General features: G+C 47.1%; 1 protein-coding gene across 5 annotated transcripts in view; it reads right to left on the bottom strand.

Moving 5' to 3' along the window:
* Nucleotides 1-25,296, bottom strand: part of JPH3 (junctophilin 3) — a 35,343-nt gene that overhangs the window by 6,640 nt on the left and 3,407 nt on the right. For 4 of the 5 annotated variants that reach the window (XM_081963528.1, XM_081963530.1, XM_081963532.1 and 1 more), the window contains exons 2-3: nt 14,091-14,868; nt 1,004-1,128 (exon numbers count right to left, since the gene is read on the bottom strand). In XM_081963528.1, coding sequence (XP_081819654.1) covers nt 1,004-1,128; nt 14,091-14,868 — 903 coding nt within the window. Of the gene's footprint in view, nt 1-1,003; nt 1,129-14,090; nt 14,869-15,597; nt 15,713-25,296 lie in introns of those variants that run through there. The other variant, XM_081963531.1, reaches the window with a different exon arrangement.

Genomic DNA, 25,296 nt, shown 5'->3' with positions numbered 1-25,296 from the left:
TTGTAGTTTAAGGAATAAATCCCCTTCCATCAGAGAACCAGCCCCGTTTGCAAGCAAAGTCCCACGAGCAAAGCATGCCGCTTGTTTGGGTAGATTATGCACGTATCTACAATCCACGCCCACAGCTAACCACAATGCGAAATGACTTGTCAAAGCCTCAATAGCCCAAAAGGAAGAGAGATAAAGAACCCTGGATTAAAACGACTTAAATCTTTCGTTTTTCACTAAGTTAGCAAAAGCCTCCAACTCAGTGCAAAGACTAGCATTGTTTGTTGTGGCAGATGTGTATTAATTAGTGGGTTGCTTAAAGAAGGCAGCTTACATCTTTTCTCCCATCCTATTTTTGGCCCTGCCCAAGAAGGCAGATACACACGCCTCTCTACCAAAAGCCTCTGCAGATCCCTCTTCCTGACTCTCTGCAGGGCTGCTAAGACCCTTTGGGTTAGGTAGGTCTCCAAACCCTGTTTATTGGAGCTTTGCGGTGCCTTGGGCTGCGGTTTCTGACGTGGGCTGTTCCATTCCAAAGGAATGAATTTTGCACCGTTATTTCAGGTTCTCTTTTTGTTGGTTTGTGTTCATGTTCATGATTTTCAACCTCCACAAGCCAGAAAATTAGGCTGTACAATTACTAATGAATCATATCAGATCCACCAGATTCCTTTGTGCTTTCAGCAGTGGCTGGGCTTCAGCCTCACCTATCATGCTGCTCCAATGATTATCACTGGGGAGATGTACCCCGTTCTTGAAGAGAAAAGAGGAGAGGAGAGGAGGGAAGAGAAGGAGAAGGAAGGAGGCAGGAAGGAAAGAGGAGAGGAGAGGAGAAGAAAAGACAGTCAAAGGGAATCAAGATGTTTCTCCAAATGGAGAAACAAGAAGGGATCCAGAAAACATGGCTTGCTCCATGCTGTGGGAATACATCCCTGCCTCCCTAGCCTAGATGTAGAGTCTGGAGAAAAGAAGCTGAGTCCAAGGTTCTGCAGAGGTTCTTCCGGGTTGTACTGACCGTTTTCTCGGTGCTGGAAGGAAGGTGAAAAGTCTTTGGCAGTGATCCTAGCAACCCGCGCTTCCTCCTGAGATTTCTGTGCTGCTGTCACGGCGGCATCGGCCTTCGCTCGTGAATGGGAGGTCCTGTGGGAGACGGAAAGACAAAAGGTACGAACGGTTATGGTGTCTGGCTTGGGCAAAGGAGCAGATGATGTCTGAACAAGCCCAACCACTGAAAAGGAAGACAATGGGCAGAAAGGAGAACACACACCCTGTTGGGACTTCCTTGGCAAAAATCACAGTGAAGAGATGTACTTAGGGCTGTGCACAGGTGGAGTTACTGTTTCCAGCACAAATTGGATCATGATTCTATCCCAGCCAATTTTATTGTCAAGAACCTAAGTTAATGATAATATAGAATCAACGATGAGACGCTTTCCAAATTTCACCCAAAGAACAGAAGAGGCGTGGTGGGCTCTGCAGACTACCATAATTACAGATATGAAGGGATTGGATCAAAGCCAATGGCTGGAATCAGGAAATAAATGAAATAATGTAAATCACCTATCAGCAGATGGGGGGGGGGGAAGAAACAGACAGGTGACAAGATCCCAATGCAAATGTTTGAATCACAACTGTTATGAAAACACTTCAAAATTTTACAAACTAGAGTCACTCAAAAACCTGGACAATATTTGATTTTAAGGCCTACGGCTGCTGGGTGGAGGATAGGAGGACAGGCATGTACGTGGTTTGCCAAATTTGCACCGTGAGCCATCAACCTCTCTGGCTAGCTCAGCTCAGCAGCCCCTCTGTTGACCTTCCGGTCAAGTCCCATGGGTCAATGCTGAAACTCAGTTGCAGGAAGGTCCTTCCGGCAAGGCATCTAGAAGACTGGTCTAAGAGGTGGAGAATAAGGTTGCTATCCTTCAACCTGGCACGTACACCTGTTTTTCTACCTGCAGCGGTTTCTGTAGCCATGAGAGAACATCCAGGGCTGCAGTCTCCCCTTATGCTCCAAAAGGCTACTGGCCCAGTCCCACATCAGGTGTCGTGCATGTGGGGTTTTTTTCTGGATGTACAAATCACCCCCACAGATGAAAATCAGCATCGCGTAAAATTCATACTGGTTCCATTATCCGTCCCTTCCTACAGCTAGATGATCCTTCCCAAGGCAAATTATATAATGTATGCCTGCAGGCTAAAATTAATTTGTTTTCACTTGTGATGCATCAGTAGCAACGTGATTCTTTCTCCTGGAGGTGAAAACACACTGGCACTGGAGCCAAACGATTGGAGGCCATTAGCAAGTGGTCTGTTCGATTCTACAGGAAGTTCTCCTTGAGTGACTGTCCCATTCAGCAACTGTCTGCAGGTAGGGTGGTGATATAAAAGTCAGCCGGCGGATATTTGTGGTGGGAAAGTAATGGAGCTGATGATGGCTGGACCACCCTCAACTAATAATCCTGTTCCTGCTTCATGTAAACATAGGATGATTTTGCAAAAGGAATACATTCGTTTCTCAACCTTGGCAACTTTAAGATGGGGGGGACTTCAACTCCCAGAATTCCCCAGCCAGCGAATTCCAAAGTGGGCCACTGGAATCAATCTTGGCTTTCGATGTCTGAAGGTGCTTTTCCAAAAGACAACTGGACATTTTTTGTATCTTTCTTTGAAAACGTTTTGCTCCACACCCAAGAAGCTTCTTCACTTCTGGATGGGCGGCTTCTTCAGCTTCTTGGAGGAGAAGCAAAACATTTTCAAAGGAAAACGGAAACCAAGAAAGTCCAGCTGCCTTTTGGAAAAGCACCTTTGGGATAACCATGGCTGGGAGGACCGAGAATCTTCACTGACGTTTTGCTTTCAATGCAGCTTCAGGGGAAAACCCAAAGGTGCTTTTTCAAGAGGCAACTGGACTTTCTGGTTCTTCTTTGAAACCGGAATCGGAACCAGGACGATTGAGAATCTCCACAGACCTTCAGAGGAAAAGGCCATCACCAGGCAGAAGAGCCTCCCACGGTATCTTTGTGGTCCAACCTTTGGTGGGGCAATCTGGGCCAACCTTCCCCTTGGAAGGATCTCGGTGTAATAGTCAGGCAGTTACCATAGAGATGGGACAGAAGAGGCCACAGGTACGGAAACTCCTGCTAGAACCGAAGGCACAAAACCTTCTCTTTTTCCTAGAGAGCTCTCTTGGAAACAAAGGCACCGAAGGCAAGAAGGAAGGGAGAGGAGGAGAAAGCCCACAGTGGGGGAGGTTTTACCTCCAAATTTAGACTCAGCCACGTTTGGAGGCACAGAATCTGGGTGCTGAGGAGGGGGGATGGGGAGGCAAAGCAAGCTTGAGATCAGAGAGAGCCATGAGGAGAATTGCTCCCCCAAAGGAGCAAGAGGTAAGAGGAGGGTGCACCCAAAGGGGATCGGTTTCTCTGCACAACCGTCAGCCCATTCAGGATCAGAACCCAGGCCCTCTTGTCCAGCTTCAGGGCCATCGTTTCTGACTCTCTCTGGGTGGAAGCAATCCATGGAGAAAGAAAGAGAGCTTGGTCATCCTGGCCTTTGGTGCAAGAAGACTGGCGGGAGATGAATTATTCAGTGCCACTGCAGATGTTGGCTTCCGCCTGCAGACTTAAGGAGCCATCCGTTCAGGAGGAGGAAAAATGCAAGCAGGGAGGCTGCCCTGTTTGACTGGGATCCATGGGAGGGGGAGGGGAGGCAAAGGAAGGAGGAAGCAGCTGTTGATTCCTATGGCCTTGCTTGGGAAATGCCAGGCCTGCAGCCATCTTTTCTTTGGGGTCTTTGGCCTGCCACAATTTCTATTATTCTGCTGTGCATTTTCTATGGTGGGAAAATGGGAGGGGGGATTGTAAGGAGTCACATACTATGTAGCCATGACAAAATTCTTTCTAGAAAGCCAAGGTCATCCTTTGTCTATGCACCTGACCAGAACTGGATGGGTGGAACTGCCAGCATGGCAGTGGAAGATTGGACCCTGTGATGGACTTGTGGGTGTGGGGGTAAGATCTTGAACTTTCAACGGGGTGGGGAAAACCGGGAAGCTTTTAGATTCGGGTTTTCCCAGATGTGCCATCATGGCTCTCTTAATAAATTGGAACTGAGCAATACTTTGCCTTGGACTCTAATTTACTTTTGGATGCTATTTGGAACCCTGACATTAACCCGAATCTTCAGAGCCCCCCTTTCACACCAACATTCTGTGATTCAGAATTGTTAGCCTCTCTACCCTTAACTCTTGGACCATAGAGTATGGTTTGGTGGTTCAGAAGGCCTTTCAAATTATAGTTCTTTTCACAATGGATTGTTGAATATGCCGCAACCATCTGAATTTACACAATATTAAACTAGAAAGTAATGCCCTTACAAAGAGCTAAATTCATGAAGGCTACTATGCCATGTATTAATCTTATTTTCTCGACCAACAATAGATTACGTGGAAGCAGATCGTATGTTCCCTAGCCAACAATAGTTGGCTGGTTCACCTACAAGGCAATGACATGGACCATGAAATAGAAACCAGGTTGACTAGGTTTTAAATATCACACAGAGTCGAAAGTCAACAAGTCATGATCAAGATTTGTGTGACAACTGCAACCAAAGTTGAGTTCAGCCATGATTTGTTGACTTTTTGACAATCAATGCCAAAAGGAAGCAACATTTGAAGATACAGCATTAGTTATGAACCAGATAACTGACTCTCACTGCTCACTGTAAATACATGTCAGGAAAGGGAGGAAAAGAGTTGAAATAATATTCTAAAATTGTAGGCATTGGAACTTCCTGCCCTGAGGATGCTCCAGCTGCATAATTATGAGGGAGGGGCTTTTGGGAAATCGGAAACCAGACATTTCCATCCATGCAGTTCACTTTCCACCTTCTCAAGACCGCCACTGTCTGGTAAGTTTCTCTCCCCCCCCCCCCGGCCATCTTTGAAATTCCACCTTTAACTACATTTATGACCTCATCCGATTCGCAGCAGCTTGCCATCGGCACCTAATCAATAATTTATTAAACTAGTAATCAAATATCAGGTTGTGGAAGTAAACCATTAGCCAGAGCCATTAACTTTCTGTAGACAATTTCCAAATCTCGTATATCGTTAACCACTGGGCTATTATTCCCTGGAACATGGACCTCAGCCGGATCTCTAATTGGGAAAGGAAAAGCAGCTAATGCAACCTCTGGCATGACACAAACACCTGCTCTGGCACTCTGAAACCAGACAGGGAAGCCAGTGTCCTGAATTACAAGCAGCCAAGGCCTGGCTTCTTGGTTGACAATTGACTCGTCTTAATTGATGCTGTGGAGGCAGGCTGGAGAGCATGCAAAGTGGCTCAGGTGCGAGATGGCTCTTTCAGAAGAAGATGCTCCCAGAAAGCCATAGACTTTTCTCTACCATCTTTACCAGAATCTATCTCCTAGCACCTGTAATATCAGCTATAACGATCCACTTGTGGAACTCACTCTGGTACAAGATGGAAGGATTCTCCTCCAACCTAGGCTAGGCGAATCTACGGGGGATGAAACAGGGACAGGGGACGTCAGAAGTAGCCTCCTTCTCAGTAACGAGAAAGAGGGGGACGTGCTGGGCGCCATTGCTGCTCCTGGGCATCTAGGAAGTTACCGTGAAGAACAGTCTGGTTCTGAGCAGCAGGAGGCGAGGGACTTTGGCGGGGTCTGGTTATCATGTTCCATCAGGGAGGCTTCTTACTGCAAGTATGGTGATGCTGTCATAGGGCAGTTTGGATCTCGGGTGCTTCATGTTGGCCCAGACTCTCCTGGTCTCTCAGATCATTCATGCCATTCAAAGGGGACTTTCACTTAGGACATAATGGGTTCTTCTCAATACCCCATCAATGGGATGGCAGTCCCTTTCCTTTTGACCGACATGTATTTCCTGCTCATTCATGAAATCAGAATAAATCAAATACATACCTTACCTTCCATCACAGTGGATGAAAGAAATGGAGTTTATGCTTGTTTGATTAGCTTAGACCAGTGCTTCTCAACCTGAGCAAATTTAAGACGTGTGGACTTACACTCCCAGAAGTTCACACTCCTTAAAAGTTGCCAAGGTTGAGAAACTTGGGTGTAGATGGTTGTATCTTTTCTTGAAGGTGAAATTAAATATGAATTAAAGAAGATGACGTATGTAACGCAAGGAAAAGGTGTGTGGAGCTATACTGCAAATTCTTTTTTGACTTTCAACTCAGGATGAGTCACCTGTATGTGCTCAGCATAAGACGAAGCAACATTTAGGGGACATGGAGTAATGGGGGAACATCACTCAATCTCCATCTAAAAGGCAACATGGCATCTGTCTAGGTACCTTCCGTCACAGCGTATGAAAAATATGTGCCCAAATGCGTTTCTTTTGGGAATATTTTTCATCCCAGCATGAGAGTCTTAACAGGGGCATCAGGATGAGTTAAGAAACAGACTCCATATGCAGCTTTTTCTCAAGGTGCACTTTGGGTGGTCTCTAGTCACATCTGTTAGGCCCAAATGTATGTTCATATCCTAGTGGCGCTCCTCTGAAGCACATGTTCACCAGGAGACGTAAGTGGGCTTCAGAACACAAGGAGCTGCTTTTGGGTTATTTCGCGACGACAGCTCTGCCATGCAAAACCCATGTACCAAATATGTCTATATTGGTTATTTACAGATTGCAACTTAATTAACATCTGGAGAGGGACTTGCATTTCCCACCATCTGTCACTTCTAATGAAACACTATCAAGGGCATCAAAGAAATGACTGATTAAGACAAGGCAGGCAGGAAAAATTATACACAGGAAATGTCTGGAGGGACAGGAAATCAAGCCACTGAGGGTGCATCTGCAAGGACTATCTTTTTCATCCCCACTCGCCTTTTACACAATATCAGATGCTAACAAGGAGAGGCTCATGAATCAGATCAAGCTGGGAAGATCTTTCGCTGGATCGGCTGCTTTCTTTCCCATTGTTACATTCCGGCGTGGACTGGAGCAACATGTTTTATAGAGCTATTGCAGAAAACAGATTGGCAGTGACAAATGCTTGGGACTGAGAACAACTGACATGTGAATCCTTAGAAAAATACAGGAATTCCATCTACCATCCCACCCTGTGCCAACCTTTATGCAAAACCCATCCTACTTGGGTTGTATCGTCCAAAATACTTCAAAGACTCCAAATACGTTGGAAACTTTTTTCACTACCAGATCTTTAGCTCCCTAACCCAAGACCACCAACAAGCCCAGCCTCACTTCTCTTTGGTTCTCTGTGTTACGTGACTTATAACAATGACTTATAGCTTAGCAAGTCAACTACGCCCAGCCAACTGCAGCTTCATTAATAAACTATAGCTAAACAAGTCGTCGTCTTGCAAGGCGTGTGGGTGGTCATTCTCTAGGAAGCCCATCATGGCACAGGCCTGGATATCTGTGGGGCCATTTGTCTCCAAGGGTCTCTCCTCACCCAAACAATATCTGACAGGGTTGGTGTTGGAGAAGAAGCTAGGAGGACAGAAACACGTCTTCAAAATCATTGCTACCTCTCTTGAAGAGCCCCATCATGGCCGTTCTTTACGCCAAAGATCTCCCCCCCCGATGAAGATGATGGTCTGAACCTCTACTTGACTTTGTAGACATGTTTCTGTCCTCTTGTTTCAGTTTCTTCTCTTGGTGGTAGAAGGAATTTTTGAGACATGGAGCACACCAACCCTGTCAGATATTGTTGGGGGAACAGAGACACTTGGGGACAGATGGTCCCACAGATATCCAGCCCTGTGCCATGAAGGGATTTATAGATAATGACCAGCAGCCTCTTATAACATTTTAGGAGTCTAGTCTCCATTATCTTTTTTTCCCCAAATGGACAGCTGCTCCTCAGTAACTAGTGAATGGTCACAGCCTAGCATGAAGCGCGAATCGGGTCGTGATTTATTAGCCTGAATCACTCATAGCCTACGTTGCCTTCTATGTTCTAACCGGCAAGGACCCTGGGCCTGTGAAGCCACACAAGAAGGTAGTTCAGCCAATGTTTTCCATACCGTGAGCAATCCTGTATTACTGTTTGTTGCATCTGGAGGGCTGAGTTTTGGAGTGTTGGGTGAATCTGACATGGGCAGATTCTGAAATCATTTGATTAGAATTTAGTCATCTCCTGGCTTTGATGCTTTCCAAATGTTCAAATACAGCTTGGCAAAACAGATCAAAACACCCTTTTCTTTAAAGGTTTGAGAGAACATAAGAGTGAAAATATGTTTCTAAATCTTTACTTAAATCCATTTTGTACCCCGTTTCCCCCCTCCCCCCAAATAACAAAATAGCAGTAGAAGCAAACTGGGCTGGACCATCTAAGCTAGTGTTTGTCAACTGCACCAGCTTTAAGATGGGTAGACATCAAGTCCCAGCTGGCTGGGCAATTCTGGGACTTGAAGTCTACCTATCTTAAAGTTGTTGAGGCTGAAAAACATCATTTGGGGCTCCCAACCTTTACCCTGCAACCCTAGAACGCTTTTGATATATTCTCGCACCCCTTACAAAAGTAAATAATTATATGCCTATAATTGTCCATATACGCTATAATTTTGAAACTTCTAAACCCAAGTTTTTGTTCCCCCTAGAATCTAGATCGACACACACAACAGCTCACGAACAGGCTGTTTTGCCCATCCCTCCAAAGGGTGAAAAAAACCTTTAAACTCAAACAACTGAATGGGAACTCTTTGAGTAGGTTGGAACCCACGAAAGAGCTCGGGCATCATATGCTCTGCCTTGTCGAACCCAGTGGGCTGCCAAGCATCGCATGATGACACCTTGACAAGCCACAACATTACAAGGGTAATCAAAGGGATTGGCGTTCATTATCTAGCTAAGCCGGGGCTGAGGGCAAAGCCTTTAATTATCTGGATTACCTGAGAATCCGGGGCCAGCTATCTTTTCCTCCCGCTGCAGAGCACGGTCAGGGTAACCTAAAGTAGAATTAGACACCGCCTGCTTTTTTGAAGGCCAACCTCCTCAGGAAGGAGCAATGCTTGTACAGAGGCTGTTTCTGGGGGTGGCGTCCCTCATTAAGGCAGCCAGTGATTAGAACAAACTCTTTCTGGCTTTAGACACTAAAATCAGGTCCAAAGAGTCAATGGCCCAACAGGTCTTGCTGGAAAGCAACTTTCTGCCTGCCAAATGGAGGTCCTGGAATTGTCTTTCAGCCACATCTGAAAAGTCTCCACTCCCAAATTTTGCCCCAAAGCAACCTTTCCTCAAAGGAGCACCTGAGGTGGATGCAGGCACCCCAGAGTTTCCTGAAGCTGTTTCCAAAACCTATTTGGAAGGTGCCTCATTTATAATCATTCCAGAGGGAGGGAGAGAAGGAAGGAAGGAAGGAAGGAAGGAAGGAAGGAAGGAAGGGTAGAGAAACACAGAAATGCACATGCTTCTACCAAGTTGCCTGAAAACAAGGAACTTGAGGGGGCGAATAGAGCTCTTCTTCTCTTTCAAATGGCAGGAAAACTAGTTTTCTCTCTCTGGTTTTTGGACAGTAAAAGCAACAGGAGGAGGAGGAGGAGGAGGAGGAGGACAAAGAGGAAGGAGGAAAGAAAAGGAGGAAGGGGAAATGATTTAGGCAGCCCAAAAACAGCTCTGGAATCCAAATGCATCTGCACCAGACACAGATCTTTACCTGGTTTAATGTGAGCCATCCACCTTAAGCACTATATCCAGTCTGGATTAGCTCTTCCATCTTTCCGGGGTTTCCCCCCCTCCAAATTAATCTCTTTCGGAAATATATCACGGTGTTATTAAGAAGTTTGTTAATCGCAGGGTGCATTACGTCCACCATGATTTAGTTCATCTTTCTGGATTTATATGAAATATGGAACCATAAATCAAGCATTTGGATGACTTCGACGCATACCCTGAGCATATACACACAAATGGTAAAATAAATATGCTAATAATATGAAAATAGGGACTATTAATGAGCTTCCTTTGCGCCTGTGTGAAGCTCATTAATAGTCCCTATTTTCATATTATTAGCATATTTATTTTACCATTTGTATGTATATGCATAGAATTTCAGAATTAGATGATGATGATGATGATGATGATGATGATGATGATGATGATGATGTCAATGGATGTCTACCTCTTTTATAGAGGTTTGACTGCAACTTTCTGAAAATTCCCTAAGGAGCAACCTGCGTTGCAAAGGATTCCAGGTGTTTACAGTTAAAACATCTGCAGAATCTCAGGTTGGGGGAAATTCCTAGAGTTGCTAGCTGACTCTGGAGGCTCACACTCCCAAAACAAATGGAGGGCCCTCCTGATTTAAACCAACAAAAATATCTGAGCCTGATCCTTGACCGGGGCTGCCTCTCCTTCTCCTCGGAGGAAGCCGCTTTCTCCTCCACCCAGGGGCCACATGGTAACCAAACTGGCAGGATTAGTAGCTGAGGGCCTGCCATAAGAGAGACCGTCTGAGCAGCCTTGTCTGTGCCGAGCTGGGCGTGGAGTGGATGGGGGCTGAGACAGCAGGAAAGATGCCTGGCAGAGGGGGGGGGGGAGAAGGAGGAACAATAGGAGAAGGATTGCTGGAGGAGGAGGAGGAGGAGGAGGAGGAGGAGGAGGAGGAGGAGGAGGAGGAGGAGGAGGAGAAGCAACAAGAGAAGGATTGCTGGAAGAGGAGGAGGAAGAGAAGAGAAGGAAAAGAAGCAATGAGAAAAGGAGGATTGCTGGAGGAGGAAGAGGAACAGGAGCAGAAGGTTTGTCCCAGATGTGTGTGTGTGGGGGGGGGGAAAGAATCCCATTTCTCCCTCTTGCACACGGCTGGCCCTTTCCCTTTCCCCGCCTTGACCTCCTTCGCCGAAAAAGGAGCGCCTCGCCAAAGATGAATCAGCGGAGCCTCTGCCTGCCTCCTTCCTGTCTCGCTACCCCGCCGCTCCACTTCTGCCAGCTTCCATCTGGCCTTGTTGTTGAAAAACACCCAGAGAGCGCAGGGACAGAACGTTCTGCGCCAAACGCTCCCTCCTTCACCCCGCTTCCAACCTCTTCACTTTGGGGGACCCCCTGGCAGGGTGGACCCCCGTACACAGCACCCCAGGCCTCATTCTAGGGACCGGGAGAGCGAATCCAATCGGCAAAGGCTGCCCAGCCGTCAGGTTTTTCTTCCCGACCAGGCGCTGAGGATGGGCAAACCCTGCAGAACTATTTTGGTATTCTGTAGCAGTGAAGGAGGAGAAGGAGGAGGAGGAGCTCTGCACAGGAGCCTCTCGGCAAGCAGAGCAATTTATTTCACTGGGTTGGGGGGAATGGAGCCTTTTCCAGCCCCCTCCTCTGCTGTGCTTGTACGCATTGAGAAAAGAGCCCCCCTGCTGCCCCCCAGGGGAGTGTAACCCGGGAACATCTGCTGCCTGCCGCAGGTGTCCCATCTCCAACCTTCCCGACTGTGGCAGCTTCGGAAACAACATTTCCTGGGCTCTGCTGAAAAACCAAAGCTGCTCTGAGCCTCTTCTTCACCCACCATTGCAGGCCTTTGTCTCACCCTCTTTAGGACGCCACAGGCATTGGTTGCATCATTAAGACTTGTGGACTTCAACTCCCAGGATTCCCCATGGCTGGCTGAAGAATGTGGGGGGGGGGGGTTTGAAGTCCACAAGTCTTAAAGACAGCAAAGATGGACAGATCTCTTCGGAGACCTTTCAGATGTAACACAACCAGAGATGCCCTCTTATCTATGTGCTGTTCGTAGAGTAGTTCTCCATTGTATTTGTGTCCCAATTCAATTCTCTTGGGGGTCGTCTGAATGTCCACACTGGGCCAGGATAATATCAGAGAGGTCCTTGTGAGGAAGCTGCCAGAGAGAAGGGTGGCAAATGCAAGGGGAGCTGTGTGTTCCTGAAACACAACTCATTTGCAATGCTGGGAGATTTACCGTGGTCTCTCGGGGTTGACAAACAACACTTCTTACGTGCTCATCCCTTCAAGCGTTGCCTGCATTCATGGACACTCCCTCTCCCCTCTAAAATAGATCGAGGTGGGAACACCTGTCCTACTGTTTTTTTCCTGAAACTTTGACTCTCTCTAATCATCTCAATGGAGCCTTGAGCTTCTTCCTTGGGTGCAACCTCATAGAGATTCTGCCCAAAGCAGAGCACGGACTTTAGTCTTAAGTCTTGCTCTAGGAAGAAAGGGTGTCTATATTTATCCTCTGGTTGAGAGTACTCTTCTCTACCACTGTTACCTGTAAAGGGGTCTCCTTCTCTCTCAATCGTTCAGCCCAGCGGCCTAGAATGAGAAGAACTTCAAATATGCTACCCCTTAATCCAAGCTCTGTGATGGCCAGGTAAGATTACACCAGGGGTTTCCAACCTTGGCAACTTTAAGCCTGGAGGACTTCAACTCCCAGAATACCCCAGCCAGCTTTGCTGGCTGGGGAATTCTGGGAGTTAAAGTCCCCCAGGCTTAAAGTTGCCAAAGTTGGAGACCCCTGGATTATGCAGAATCTGTTTGGTGCACAGAGTGACACAGAAAGGTGAATCAATAAATAACATATAGAGACATCCCACTGCTTCTCTTACATTACTTATTCACACATCCTAAGGCTTTGACAACTGTCATGCATGATAATATGGCTATTAACGCCACCACCTGTTAAGTGCTAACAGAAAGCCTTCTCCCCAAACTGGGAATATTCAGTCGTCTCATCTGTAAGCCAGGCATGGCCATTCTGCCTCCTTCCATGAATATCCCTGACTGCATGGCTGAAATGTTGTCAATGGCACAATTTCCCCACTGACTTGAGACAAGAAGTTAAATTAGTGGGGCTAAATCCGCTGTAGAATCTGCACTCCAAAGCATCCTACTGTCATGCGTGCAAGCCGTCTTTCTTTTTGGACTTCAGGCCTGCCACACTTTCTACTGTGGGAAAATGGGAGGGGGGATTATATGGAGTTGGGTGATATGTAGCCATAACAACATTCTTCTTAGAAAGCCAAGGTCATTTTTTATCTCTGCAACTGGCTGGAACTGGATAGGAGGAATCTGTCGTCGTGGCAGTGGCAGATTGGACCATGTGTTGGGGAAGGATCTTGGGAGGGAAAACTGGGAAGCTTTCAGATTTGGGTTTCCCCAGATGTGCCAACATGGCTCTCTTAATAAATTGGAACTTTGAGGAATCCTTTGCCTCGGACTCTGATTTTATTTTGGATACTATTTGGGACCCTGACATTAACCCGAATCTCCCTTATATTGGAGGCTATTTGGGACCCTGACACCTACAACGTTTTTAAAAAAGACTTAGGGGATGGAGCCCCATTTCTTTGATCTGCTCATGGGGCTTTCAGAGCCTGAGAGGAGGAGCCCCAATTTCTCCAGGCAGTGATGGAGCCTGGGTGATCTCAATCCAAATCCTCCTGCATTCTTACAAAAACCCAAGCTTATGCTAAGCAATCTGTTCCCCATCATTATGCTGAGCAAGAGGAAGAATTGCCTAAGAGATAGCCTGGCCTGCACACTCCTTTCTCTGTGGGATTTGGTCCGTTGCGCCATTGAAAAGCACCAAGGATAAAACCTTGGTTTTTAGTAGAGAGGAGTGGATTCAAGCAAAGGATGCGCCCAGCGGGCAGTTTTAACACAGACAGTGATTGTATCAAGGGAAAAAGAAGCCCTCCCAGCAAATTATTCCTGGATGGTGATGGAGTCTGAGCTCTGATTTAGAGGATGCCACCCAAGGAACTGCTGCTGTTCCCTTGTTGACTTTCCGTCTCCTAGCTGAGGAGAAGAGATGCTATGATGACATGGCTGCTGAATTCCATAACTGAGTTGTTTGCAATAGACTGTCATAGAGGACTAGGAAGCTTGCAAGTTGCACACAATGACCAACTCAGCAAAAAATCTACCTACAGCCTTCTCCAAATTACTGGAAGCAGAATTCCACCAGTTCTCCATCAGAATTATTCACAGGTGTTCAAACTCAGATCCTATGGAGGATCTGAAGAATGGATCCCAAACTCACGCCTTCAGAAACACTAACCACAAGAATGCATGTCTCTTCCACCTCCTCTTCCTCCTTGCTTGTCAACCCCCAAGGCCATTGCCAAGGACCTACCTGGAAGCTGCAATCTCCGCTTTCTGCTTGGCGATGGTGGCTGCCCGCTCGGCTGCCTCCACGGCCCGGTCCACCTTCTCGCGGATCTTGCTGGCCCTCAAGGGGATAAGGTTCTTCCGTTTGCCGCTGACGAGAATGTTCTGCTTGTACTTCCCCTCTTCCTTCGTGCCGTCGGGGAAGGTCATGCAGCCGTAGCCGTGGCGCTTGTTGGTGGCCCACTCCCCTTCGTACTTGAGGCCGTCGGAGCGCTGGCTGATGCCAAAGCCGGACCTCTTGTCATTCTTCCACTCGCCCACGTAAATCTCCGTGGTGGTGGCATCGATGTCATCCTCGATGACGGAGATCTCGGTCTCGGCTTCGCCCAGGCTGATGGTGGAATTGATATCGCTGGCGGTGGAGCTCACGGTGCTCATGCCCGCCTCGCTGCGGAAGGAACTCTGCTTGCTCCGCTGGCTGGCTAGCGAGCTCTTGGACTCGGATTTGCGCAACTTGAGGCCGCTCAGCAGGGAACGCCGGAATATGCCCTTCTTCTTGCTCTTCAGGATTTCCGCGTCGCTGTGGACCATCAGGACAAATCCCCCCCTTGAGACAGCAGGGCTCCCGGCCACGGCAGGGGACGCATCGGGGTGCAGAGCCGTGCCATTGGTGTGTTCGCTGCGCAAAGAGTTGATCGATGTTCTTAATGGCGACCGGATAACCGCAGCCATGCCGTATGGGACACTCTGCCGAACACCGTAGCCCTGACGCATGCCTCCGGCCCACTGGCCTTGGTATGTCCCTGCGAGCGAGAGGGGGGGAAAGGAAAGGAAACAGAGTCACAACCAAGCCTTCTCAGCCACACTGTCCTGCCTGGTGGTGTAGGGCTGTGGGGTCACGCATACACTCACCCACAACCTTCACGACATTCCATTACATTTGAGTTCATGGTACATTTTAACTTAGAGAGTTAGAAGGGACCTTGTAGGTCATCTAGTCCAACCCCCCCCCCTCTGCCCATGCAGGAGACCCTACACCCTCTCTGACAAATGGCAGTCCAATCTCCCTTTGATGAAGCTCCCACCACTTCTGAAGGCAACTTTGGTTCCATGGGTAGATTGTTCTCACTGTCAGAAAATTTCTATTTCAAAAGCAGCTTCTTCTTAAAACTAGCACGGATGATGTTCCCTAGTTTGGGTAATGAAATGCCAGGAAAACAACCAAGTTCGGAGAGCACCAAGGACCCCTCAGCTGCCTTTTCTCCAGTTGCGGAAAAGAATTTTGTCCAAACTTCCATTTCTGAAAGGGCTTGCGATTCCTTTTGCAGGTTGGGCGTGGGGGAGGGCAATTCAGCTCAGCAAGCGAAGCCAAAATAATTTGCCACCAGAACGTGGGATGAAGCTTTTGACAGGTGGCTGTGGGTGGGCGAGAGGGGGTTGTGCCAGGGCTCTGTTGCTGAAAACCCACTGCAGAGCACTTCCTGGCTGGTCCAGCAGGGGTCAGTAGTCTGTGCCTCCTAGCATCTGCTTACCAACAATATCTTAGAAGTTCTTCATCCTGTTTACATCCTCTTCGTCTCCAAGGAGCCCCTCAGCCCAGCTTACACAGATATTTCTGACAGCCTCCCAGCAAATTCTGGATCAAGCCATGGCTTCTTTTCCCCCATGTGATTAGTCTCATCACCCGTGACTCCAGCCTAGGAGGCTGGTTTTCCCCATGACCTCCCCCTGGGCTGAGGGGTCATGTGAGGGCTTGACCTTAGGGCTGCAAAAGCAGTCATCCAGCAGCCCAGGAAGGATGAATCCAAAGGAACCTCTGCAGAGTTCTGGAAGGAGACTGGTCTCTTCGTTCAATCTCTCTGTTCACTGGCCTCTGCTGCTCAATACCCCAATCCATCAACACAGTTATCCTTGCTGCAGCATTCTCTCCCTAACCTAAGCTAAGAGTCACCAACTCCCAAGAGCTCATCTCACTTGCCCTTCCTTCCTCCCTTCCCTCCCCCATCCTTTCCCTTTCCTTCCCTTTGCCTTCTTTCCTTCCCTCCTTTCCCTTTCCTTCCCTTTTTCTTCCCTCTTTCCCTCCCTCCTTTTCCTTTCCTTTCCTTTCCTTTTCCTTCCCTCCTTTCCATCCCTTCCCCTTTCCTTCCTTCCTTCCCTCCTTTCCCTTCCCGACAACCATCGAAAGGACCATGACCCATTCTCAACAGAAACCTATTGGACAAACAGAAGGGGAGTGGAATGGAAATCTTGGCCAGGTTCAGCTGCGTTCCTGGGTCAAAAGGAAAATGGTGCTACACCAGAGTTCAAGAAGCTGTAAGGCAGGGGTGTCCAAACTTGGGAACTTTTTTTTTTATTGCAAAAGTTCACAAGTCTTAAAGTTCCCAAGTTTGGACACCCCTGCTGTAAGGCCATCCCCGGAAGGAAACAATGCAGCTTCAAATTAAGTTTACGTTTTTCACATTTCAACTAGCCACCAGCTGTTATTCCACCCGCAAATAGGTCTAGTGTTGTGAATAAATGTAAAGGTCCTCTAGGCACGACAGAAAGACGTCCAGACTCAACCGTCAAATAACAGATAAAAGCAGACAGCTTTTGTAAGGGAGAGACTAAGAGAATAAAAACGAACCCAGGCTTGATTTTAGGCACAGACCAGGTCAAGCTGCTTTCAGAAAATAAAAGTGCAATTCCTCTATTTTTCACACGTCTTGGGAGATGCCATGATTTGTTCACTTACTTATGACAGGGAATGCTCAGACTTTCTCCCCCTTAATCGCTGCATTCCAGCATTTTCTGTGCTACTCCTTATTATGGCGCCGTTTTTAAAATCTGGGACGTGAGTATTTTGTGAACTTGCAAAGCCTTCATTCCAGCAACGAACAGGCAGTCAGGTGTGGGCAGGTACATTTCTACTGTGACTTGCAGTTACATTTATTTATCAGGGTCGGGACATGGCAGGTTGCTGGCAATGGCTCCTTGGTGCATCTGTTCATCTTCATCCAATCAAGCTTCTCAAAAGCAGGAAATCCTAAATTATCTCTTCCTATTCCCTAGCAAATAACAAGGGACAAAATAACAACATCTGTTGCATTTCAAGGATCCCAAAACCTGCAACCTTGCTTGGGCATCTACTTTTCTGGAGCATAAGACCCTGAGACTTGTAGCTCACGTTCCATAGTAAAAACAATTACAAAGCAGAATTTTGTTTCTGGGTAGTGTGTGTGTGTGTGTGTGTGTGTAAATAAATAATTTCACTATAACAGAAAGAAAATCTATGAGCCTCCAGTTGAAAAATGTTAATGACACAGTGTCCCTCTTCCCTCCAAGTGGATGATGAAGAGATAAAAGCTGATTAATTAAAGGGTAATTTAGGGATAATCCCCAAATGCTGGTCAGGGAAAGGACAAACCAAGCTGAATCTTTAAGCAGGAAACTATCAATAGAAGACAAGGATCAAGAAGCACCAAGGACTCCACAGGAAACTATCAATTAACCTTTTGAAAGGCCCTTCTTAGGTGCATCTTAAGGAAGTCTTAGAAATTGGTTCCCTCATCATGGCTGCCTCACCAAGAATTGGATGAATAAGCCACAGGCAGCTGAGTTCTTACAGTACACTCGTTTCAGAAGGGGTCCTCAATGGTTGGGTTTACAAGCATGTTAAGCCCCCAAAACAAGCATTTCTGTATTGGGCAAAATCCATTTGTCAGAAGCACTTGACTCTCAGGGGGATTGAAGTGGGTGGGGTGGAATATGTAGCATTTCTTGAGATGGTTGACTCAAGCGCCTAGCAATTCTCCGGGAAATGGGGAAAACATTGGGCCTCCATGCTGACCAACAAGGGGAGCACCAACACGCCATCCCTGAACCAGAGAAAGTGGATCATTTGTTTCTGTTTTGATGGGTGGCCTATAAATGTAATAAATAAATGAGAGCCATGGGTGGATAATTCAAATGGAGCAAGGAAGAGGAGCAACAGATGGGCAACTAATGCATCAAGAAGGCGTTGCTGAGGCATTGAAGGCTAAGCAAGAGCTGAGGTCATAAACAGAATTGCATCCCCAGTTGTTGTCCATGATCACACAATACCCTCAGCCAAAATGTGGCTTGATGGTGGGTGGGGTTGGCCTGAGATCCAGGTTATTCTCCTGTGACTCGATAGTCCAACACACCATCCTGGTGTCCCCTTCTTGGGTCGCCATGTATGAAGAGGACAGAATTATCCATCTTTGCCACCAAATGCCTTGTTTATCTTCTCTTCCTACTCTTCCTTTTAGCTGCTTCACTTACATTCCAGGTGACTCGCCACCTGGCCTGGCATGGATAGGAAAGGGGTGGGGATATCCTTGGCACCTACTCCTTTGAAAGAGGCCAAGGCACTGAATTCTCTCCCTCCAGAGGCTGGTGGGCAGCAGGCGCCAAGGAGATTCACGCCGAAGGCAGAGTTGTTGGCACGGCTCCTCTCTGCTTGGAATAAGTGGGAGAGGATTAAAGAGAGAACCTGAGGTGAAGAAGGATGACACAGTGATAGTAAAGGAATAAAGCATAGTATCTGAAGAACTAGGGAGAATATATCTCTGGGAGCTGAGCAAGAACTTTAGATTCCCTCGTAAACATGAAGAAGAAATCATCGGCACCGGGGAGCTGAGCAAGCCAGGATCTGGGCCAGGGTGAACCCAGGGGGGAAAGAATGCCAGGAAGAAAATGGCAGGACACTTTGGCTTGAAATGTTGTTGAGCATGCAAAGGGAAACCACCACATGCCAATCTGGGTTTTTGAGGGGCAGGGCTGGGGGTCTGCTCCATCGGCCTCCAATAGTGGATGGGGAAGTCAGCCTTGTTTGTGGGAAAAGGGGCAGTTGAGAAGCATCACAAACACAGAACACCTTGGCTGAGAAAGGACAGGGTGAGAACTTGCTATGAGCTTGCTAGCCATTGAAAAGTAGAAATGGTTAAAATAGGCACATGCATGCAGCCTGTCTGTCTGTCTGTCTCTCTCTCTCTCTCTCTCTTTGCATAGCAAGCAGATATGGCAAGATATGGCAAGCAGATATGGCAAGATATGGCTTGCCCTCTGCCATAACACCAACAGCTGTTCCATACCCAATACCAATATCTCTTCTGAGGCACAAAATAGCAGAGTTGGCCAGGCGAGGCTGCTTTATCCTCCCAGCCAGGAGTCTTCAGAGTGAGGATTCAGTCCCTACTGAGTATGCTGAGCTGTCCTGAAGCCGAGGTGTGTGTGTGTATTTTCCCTTAATTATTTTTAAACTTGTTTTTAGTCCCGCAAATCTTATTGTTCCTATTTGTTCTTCCCACGCTTAGCTAATATTGTGTGTCAGTGTGAATGTTTGTGTGGCGCCATTTAATTACTACTCAAGGACTGACATTCACTCTGAAGCACTGCTAATGGAGGGACAGATGCACTGAAGGAAGGAAGGGAGGGAGGGAGGGAGGGAGGGAGGGAGGGAGGGAGGGAAGGAGAGTTAGCTATCCGGGAAGGCCTTTCTGCAACCTTCCTTAATGGGCTTGGAAGCTGGATTAGGAAAAAACCCTGCTTAATGTAGTCTCTTGCACTATTCTGTACTTAGGGTCAATATTCTTCCACATTTTCTTTGTTTGCTGAAACATGTATAGCTTACTGCTTTGTACCCTCCAGAGAGAACGAAGAGGCTTGTTTGCATCCGTTTCCACAAGGGACAGTTGCGTAGTCTCACTACGTACCATCCAAGTTTCAGAACACAGAATATGATTTTAAGGCCTGTTTGGATGCCCTTCTGAATTCAGTAATCACAGATTCTATTTTTGTAGAAGAGTCACATATTTATTTATTTATTTTGCCACAGCCATGGTCGAATTCATTAACCAGATAAGGCTTTTGAGTATCCTGCTCATGATTAGCTAGAAAGTTTCTGGCCTGATGGGAGATGGATTTGATATTTGAACTGAACCACCCAGTGTTCTCCATTGTGAAGTTGGCCTCTGAATATGGATTAAGCTTTAATTTTCCCTCTTTCTTTCTTCCTTAGTCAGTCTGTCTACCATCTTCCCTTTAGACAAGATCATCAATTTTTAATTTTATTTCCTGCATGAGTATACTTGGTCTGGAAGATCTGTTTTGAGAAATAGTCTCAAGGTTAAGGTTAGGACGTTATGAAAAGTGGAAACCTGGACCTGTGTGGAAGGCTGCTTGGATGATACCTATTCTGGCCGGGGATTCTGGGAGTCGAAGTCCACACATGTTAAAAGTTGCTCAGATTGAGAAACTCAGCTGTACATAAAGGAGAGAAATACTTGTCCTAACTACCAGAAACTCCCTTCAGTTCTAAGCCAGGAATTGATTTTCTTGAGTGGCCATTTATGGAAGGAAGTGAAGGACAGCTGAGCAGGCCCTTCATCGTCCCTCTCCTGTACACACTGATGGAGCTTCAAGGCAAATAGCATGGCACCTTTTGCAGATCACGACCTTGTTGTACAATCACCAAAATATGTGGCATCATTTGCCCCCATCCACCCCCAGGTGGCCATGCCTCCAGACTGGTCCACAAATTCCTATTGCTCAATTGAACCAAGTCCTCCTGTGGCTTCACAGACTGGCTTCCATAGGGAAACCAAGATTAAGCAACAAGCCATTGTTGAACACTGGGTGGAGTGCCAAGTTCCAACCCAAGATTGCTTTGAACTGTTAAGATTCTTCCCCCAGTATACAGGTAGTCCTCAGCTTATGACCACATAATTGAGCCCAAAGTTTCTGTTGCTAAGTGAGATAGTTGTTAAGTGGGTTTTGCCCCATTTTACAACCTTGCTTTCCCCAGCTGTTAAGCGAACCATTGCAGTTGTTAAGTTAGTAACACGGTTGTTAAGGGAATCAGGCTTCCCCATTGACTTTGCTTGTCAGAAGGTCGCAAAAGGGGAATCCCGTGACCCCATGACGCTGCGACCATCATAAATATGAGTCAGTTGCCAAACGTCTGAATTTTGATCACATGACCCTGGGGATGCTGTTGCAAGGGTCAGGTGGAAAACGGTCACAACTGACTTTTTTCAATGCGGTTGCAACTTCAAACGGTCACTAAACGAGCTGTTGTAAGACGAGGACTCCCCGTCCCCTCCCCCGGATAGGAGAGGCTGAGCAGCGAACGGATCGTCTCTCTGCCACGGCAGCCGAGTGGGCGATCCAGGCAGCCCTCGCCAGAATGATTCAGGAGCAGCTGAACCAGAGCGAGCTGTATCTATGGCAATACTACAGAAGCAAGAGGCTTGGAGGGCACGAGGCACGGATTCCCAGGAGCTGCGTGTGCCCGAGGGGAACGTCCCTGGCACATGGGCCAGCTGTGCCCAAGAACCTCACAGCAGCTCTTGGGGAAGGGGTGTTCAGCACCCCGCCTGGAGCCTGACGTAGAAACAACCTGGAATTGAGGAGAAACTTCCTAACAGTGAGGACAATTAACCAGTGGGACAGAAGTTGCCTCCAGACGTTGTGGGGGCTTCATCCCTGGAGGTTTTTAAGAAGAGACTGGATAGTCACATGTCTGGAATGGTGCAGGGTCTCTTGCCTGAGCAGGGGGCTGGACTAGAAGACCTCCCAAGTCCCTTCCAGCTCTATTCTGATTCTAATTATCCAATTATTTCTGTAGTTCTTTCTGATAAGAGCAGTAAACTTACATGGCTGGTGAGTACAGAGACTCCTCGACTTAGCGTCACAGTTAAGCCCAAAGTTTCTGTTGCTAAGCGAGACAGTTGTTCAATGGGTTTTGCTCCATTTTACAACCTTTCTTGCACCAGTTGTTAAGTGAATCACTGCAGTTGTTAAGTTGGTAACCCAGTTGTCAAGGGGATCCAGCTTTACCATTGGCTTTGCTTGCCGGAAGGTTTGCAAAATGGGGAATCACATGACCCCGGGACACTACGGCCGTCATAAATATGAGGCAGTTGCCAAGCCTCTGAATTTTGATCACATGACCATGGGGACACTGCAACGATTGTATGAAAAGGGATCGTAAGTCACTTTTTTCAATCCTGTTGTAACCTCAAAAAGTCACTAAACAAACTGCTGTAAGTCAAGCACCCTCTCTACATGGGGAAGCTCTGATTCCCCCACCAGCTTTGTCCAGTGCGACATGCTAGACCTGTTCCCAGTTGTGAAATGACCTGGCTCACTACCTGCTCTACCCTTGAGACCAAGATCAGGGCTTCTCATTCAAAGTTGGATCCTCAAGCAGGCAGAATGCTGAAAGCTTCTCAGTCCATTGAGCTAATCAATTCTAATATGCTTCCTGTACAAAGTACAGGAGAATCTGCCTAATTTTCTCTCTCTCTCTCTCTCTCTCCCTTTCTCTTTGCCAATCATCAAATTCAGTAATCCTCATCATAAACTCTGTAATCTTGCCCCATTTCTCAGTTAAACTAAGCTCTTAATCTCTGTAGAAGCCTCGAAATATAAAGAGGCATGGCGAGAGAGACAAGTGCTTCTCCCAGGGCATCCTTTCCCAAACAGTCCTCCAACTTCCAATATTCTGGGGATTCTGGGAGTTGAAGTCCACACACCTTAAAGTTGCCGAAGTTGGAAAGCACCAATTTACACTAAAAACTTGCATCAGTTTTATTGTAATGCTGCCTTACTGAAAAAAAACATAGCTGAGAGATAAGAAGAAGAAAACTGCATGTCATTTGCAAGAATCTTCCCCAATATGATGCTGGAGAGTTCTCGGGGCTCTCAACCCACCACCCCACCAGAAACCCTGGACTGCAGCATTTGAGCATGATGGGGGTGGGGTGGGGGTGGGTGGGATGCGGAGAATTAAATCCAAGGGCAGTCTTCTTATCATTTTGATTAAATTGACTTTAATCCAATGTAATTTTTTGCCCAGCCATAGTCACTGGGACACCACACGCCATGCCATACCTTACCCTTGAAAGATCCATCTATGGTCTGCAGAGCATGGACTCTGCTCCCAATCTCTCACCTTCTGATGCGAAGGAAGGACCCTTGTGACTTTCAGTGCAGTCATTTATGGTGGCCCATCAAAAATCCCACAAACTGCTCGTTTCACCTCCTACAAAAAAAGCACCGGACGAACCCTGGTGGCTCCTCTGCCTCTCCTCTGCCCCTCATTTGTCCCACGCTTGCTGTTCTCTGGACCCCCAGGGGCCACGGAAGGATGAAACTGACACCATGTGGACTACAAGAGATTCAAGCCCACCCGATACACCCCTTGACACAGATTGCAACTGTCTTCACAGTTGCCACCTGGATGTGCCACAGCTTGAAAAGAGATTGATTGAAAAGAGAGCAGCTCCCACATCTTGATGCCATGTGTTGAGACTGTAACTGCCAAGTTTGGCAGCAAACATGGATAAAGGCCACGCTGGCTAGAATTCTGGAGAACCCCTGTCCCAACAGGCCAAGCCCACCCTCCATTTCAGAAAGGGAGGCTTAAATGAGCAGAGAAAGTACAAGTTATTCCTTGACTTGCAACAGTCCATTTCAGTGACCAAAGTTACAACAGCACTGAAAAAAGTGACCTATGACCTTTTTTCATACTTACGACCATTACAGCATCCCCGGGGGTCACATAATCAAAATCTGGATGCTGATTAACTCATATTTATGGCGATTGCAATGTCCTGAAGTCATGTGACCACCTTTTACGACTGTCTGACAAGCAAAGTCAATGGGGAAGCCAGATTTACTTAACCGAGTTGCTAACTTAACAACTGCAGTGATTCACTTAACAACAGGGGCAAGAGAGGTCATAAAATGGGGCAGGCTCACTTAACAGCCGTCTCGCTTAGCCACAGAAATCTTGAGCTCAAATGTGGTTGTAAGTCTACAGGCGGTGTAGGGCAAAAATGCTTAGTTCAGGCAGAGCCTTTCAGCCTGACTGGGACTCAGGTGCTCTCCAGGGTCCTGAGACGTGAAAAGGATTGAAAGGGGAAAGAAGGAAATACTGTAACCAGCCTGTTTTTAAAAGCTCACATTGCGGGACATTCAACTGAAGTGGATTTGAATGTCCTAGGGATCCAGCCCATTTAATCCAAATCGCTTGCATCAGCCTGACTCAATTACTCCAGCCTTGTCTTATCATTTCCAGGACTGAGGCTCTTTTGGTATTGTTCTGCCAGCTATGCTTGAACTTCCAAATATAAAGCAACTAAAATAGAGATTGGGAGGACACGTGAACGGCTGGAAGGCTTTTTTTTTTTAAAGCAGACTGTAACTCTGAGACCTATAAAGGGAGACCTGCTCTCCTTCACTTCCTCTCTTATTGTTTGGGCTGCTCCAATGATTTGTGTCCTGGAAATGTGAAAATGGACTTTGGGGTGATGCAGACCCACTTTTCAAGATAGAAACGAGGAAGGAGGAGGGAAGGAGGGGTCACAAAGCCAACCTTTTGTCTACACACGAGGAAGTGGGTCTAGGAAAACATCCTCTTTTCTCCCAAAGAGTCGACGGGAGGATGGGATATTATGTACACACTTTACACAGGATGGGATTGAGTGAAGATAAATATTATGAGATCCAGAAGTTGGATCTGGAAAAGAGGAGTGGGAGTGGGGGAGGCTGAGCTGTGTTACACTGATGCCCCTGAAAAAAAACTACAGCTGGGACTTCGCTTACGCATTTCCAGGAGAGTTGTCCACGTTTTGCTTCTGAAACCCAACTCGAACACAGAGATGAGAGCATCTGTGAATAGGTTGGGTGCGAGACAAATGCCCAAACATCGAGAATTGCTGTGTGGGAATGCCAAGACACAAACCTCCTGACCGTGAGGTTTTCCCATGTCCACTGGGGAAAAGAGAGCTGTTTGGAGCCTTTATTCCAACAGCCAGTTGAGTGTCGTGGGCCGCCCTGGTTTGACAACAAAGGCAAGGCCTCTGGATGGAGTTTGCTGGTATGTCTACCTCCTAGACTTTTGAGTTAAAGCACAACATATTTTATTTTGATATTACTAAATCCTCAGCGCAGGTGGATCTGCTTATTAGACTGATATGTGTCTGTAGTTTTTAAAAAATGGCATATGGTAGATTATTTTTGACATCTCAGGAAGCAACAAGGCTCCCAGCAGATGGGCTGAGGAACTACAGGAATCTTAATTTCCAGGAGCTGCCTCTGTTTTGAATGGCAGCCGGGGAGCCATCCTTTCCCAGTGTAATGCAATTACCCTTCATACATCTGGAATGCTACTGTCCAGAGGTAGGAGGTTTGCTAAGTCACTGTCAGAAGGCCCAGAGAAG

This window comes from Natrix helvetica, assembly GCF_964273705.1.
Source record: "Natrix helvetica genome assembly, chromosome: 10".
NCBI classification, from domain to species: Eukaryota; Metazoa; Chordata; class Lepidosauria; order Squamata; family Natricidae; genus Natrix; species Natrix helvetica.
Note: the sequence above shows the minus strand (reverse complement) of the source record. Positions and strands in the feature narration are given on the sequence as shown.